This window comes from Sinocyclocheilus grahami, unplaced genomic scaffold, assembly GCF_001515645.1.
Source record: "Sinocyclocheilus grahami isolate Dianchi unplaced genomic scaffold, SAMN03320097.WGS_v1.1 scaffold74.1, whole genome shotgun sequence".
NCBI lineage: Eukaryota > Metazoa > Chordata > Actinopteri > Cypriniformes > Cyprinidae > Sinocyclocheilus > Sinocyclocheilus grahami.
In genome coordinates, this window is record NW_015505253.1 from 2,910,446 (window position 1) to 2,912,508 (window position 2,063).

At 38.8% G+C, this 2,063-nt stretch overlaps 1 protein-coding gene across 1 annotated transcript in view; it reads left to right on the forward strand.

Moving 5' to 3' along the window:
- Positions 1–1,052: 1,052 nt before the first annotated feature.
- Positions 1,053–2,063, forward strand: part of LOC107585794 (glutamate receptor ionotropic, kainate 1-like) — a 33,182-nt gene continuing 32,171 nt past the window's right edge. Inside the window, exon 1 of the mRNA XM_016272941.1 lies at positions 1,053–1,539. Coding sequence (XP_016128427.1) covers positions 1,371–1,539 — 169 coding nt within the window. The 5' untranslated portion in view covers positions 1,053–1,370. The remainder of the gene's footprint in view (positions 1,540–2,063) is intronic.

Consider the following 2,063-nt stretch of genomic DNA (forward strand, 5'->3'; position numbering starts at 1 on the left):
AAAGCCAGAATTGTGAGATAAAAAGTCGCAATTACCTTTTTTTGTTTGTTTTTTTTCAGTGGCGGAAACGGGCTTCCATACAATGGGGACAGCAACTGAATGTGAGCTGTCCCTTTAAGATACAAGTGTAGTGTATGGGAATTGAATCTGTTTTGTTGTTGACATTTTATAAATTGTAAATTGCACTGGAATTATTTTATAGGGATTTTCCCTTCTGTTACACCATAAAGACATAAAACGACAACAAAAAATTATTGCAATTCATAGTCAAGTATGTTGTCAAAGTAGACACCATATAAAATCTCCTGTAGAAATACATAGTCTGGCTTTGTTTACTGGGGCTGAACTGTATCTTTTCTTTCTAAATGATCTGTGATCCAGATCCTGTCTCTGTAATCCCTCTAATGCCGTATAAACCCACTGTCACAATGACCTAAAGGATGTGAGTAATCACCTTCTAAACCAGATCCAGAGTTTTGAAAGCTCTCACACTCTATGGAAACAATTTTGATTGGAGTATGGAAAATTAGTCTATTTGACTTGTTGATATTTGTGGGAAAAAACAAAATGATTATAGGCTACTTCTCGAAATTGAATTAAGAATAATACGAATCGATTCTTACGCGATCGACTCGTTCAAACGAATCGGTTGAGTGAAGACTCGATGACTCACACATAACACACAAGATGCTAAATTCGGAACAGCGCACTATCATAAAACTACTCTTACTATTTCTGCCATATTTTTCTTTGTTTAGCAGAAATGGAAAGCGTAGTACGCTATTTCAAAACCCTGCCGCTGGCGAATCTGATCGAATCATTTTTTTAAGAGAACTTGTTTATAAGATTCGATTCATTGGAATGAATCAAATCTCCACCATTGCTTCACACACAAACTTCTCACAGATGCCTCCGCGCACTTCTCTCCCGACCTGCACGTTTTCTTTGACTTTTTAAAATATAATAAGAATGATTTTTTATTAAAAGTAGGTCAAACCGCTGTTGAGTAAGGTGTCTTCCAGTTTGGTGAAATCACAGACAGTGAGTGAGGGATAAACGGGTATTTAATCCGCTGGCAGATGTGCGTTTCTATCAGAGCTCCGGCACACGATTTAATTATTTCCTCGGTGTACCAAAGAGCAAAGACGTTGTCGGGGTCGACTGCTGCCAGATTTGAAGTTAATCTTCACAACGGACCCATGTTTGCGCACAGCTGAGCCCGTGCGCTCTCGGTCTCTCGGTGCCGTTATGTCCTGGGAGCACCGCGGGAGGGATGCTCATTCACGGTGACTTATTCTGGAAAGTGATGCCCAGTTAGCACCTATGGATGTGAGGATGGGTGACTCCCACCAGTACGAGTGAGTGGAAAGATGCTGCTCGGATGGAAATTATTCCTGTATGGATACAGAAAGAAGAAGGAGATGGATGTTGAATGTTCCTCCTGCAGGTGCAGCATGCTGAAGGGGACAGGTGTGAGCTTCATCCTGCTGTGTCTGATGGCAGAGGTCAGTCTCAGCGCGCAGCAGGTCTTGAGAATCGGTGAGTATAGGAGCATCTCTATTAAAGGAGTATTTCACTTCTAGAATGAAAACTCTGTCATCATTTACTCACCCTCCACTTGAGTATGAGTATGAGTTTCTTTCTTCTGTTAGGGCTGGACGATATGGCCAAAATTTATATCACGATATATTTCTTAATTTCGGTCGATACGATATAATTTCGATATCGATATGAACACTATTAAAAAGCCTCATAAAAACGGCCAAGAACTGCCACAACAGATGTCTGTACCTACAAACTTATGAAAAATTAATTTGCCAACTCTATGAAACCTACTCCTGTAAAACTATATAATATTTTAGGAAAAAATTGGCGCAAATAAATAAATGTTCACCTTTTATTGGTATTCAGCCTTCATACAAACAAGAAATGTGAAATCACTGTCAAATAAATCGCAGACTCTCCTTATTAATATTAATATTTTTTACTTCAAACTATAGGCTAACATACCAGTCAAAAGTTTTTGAACTGCAAGATTTTTAATGTTTTTTAAAGAATTCTCT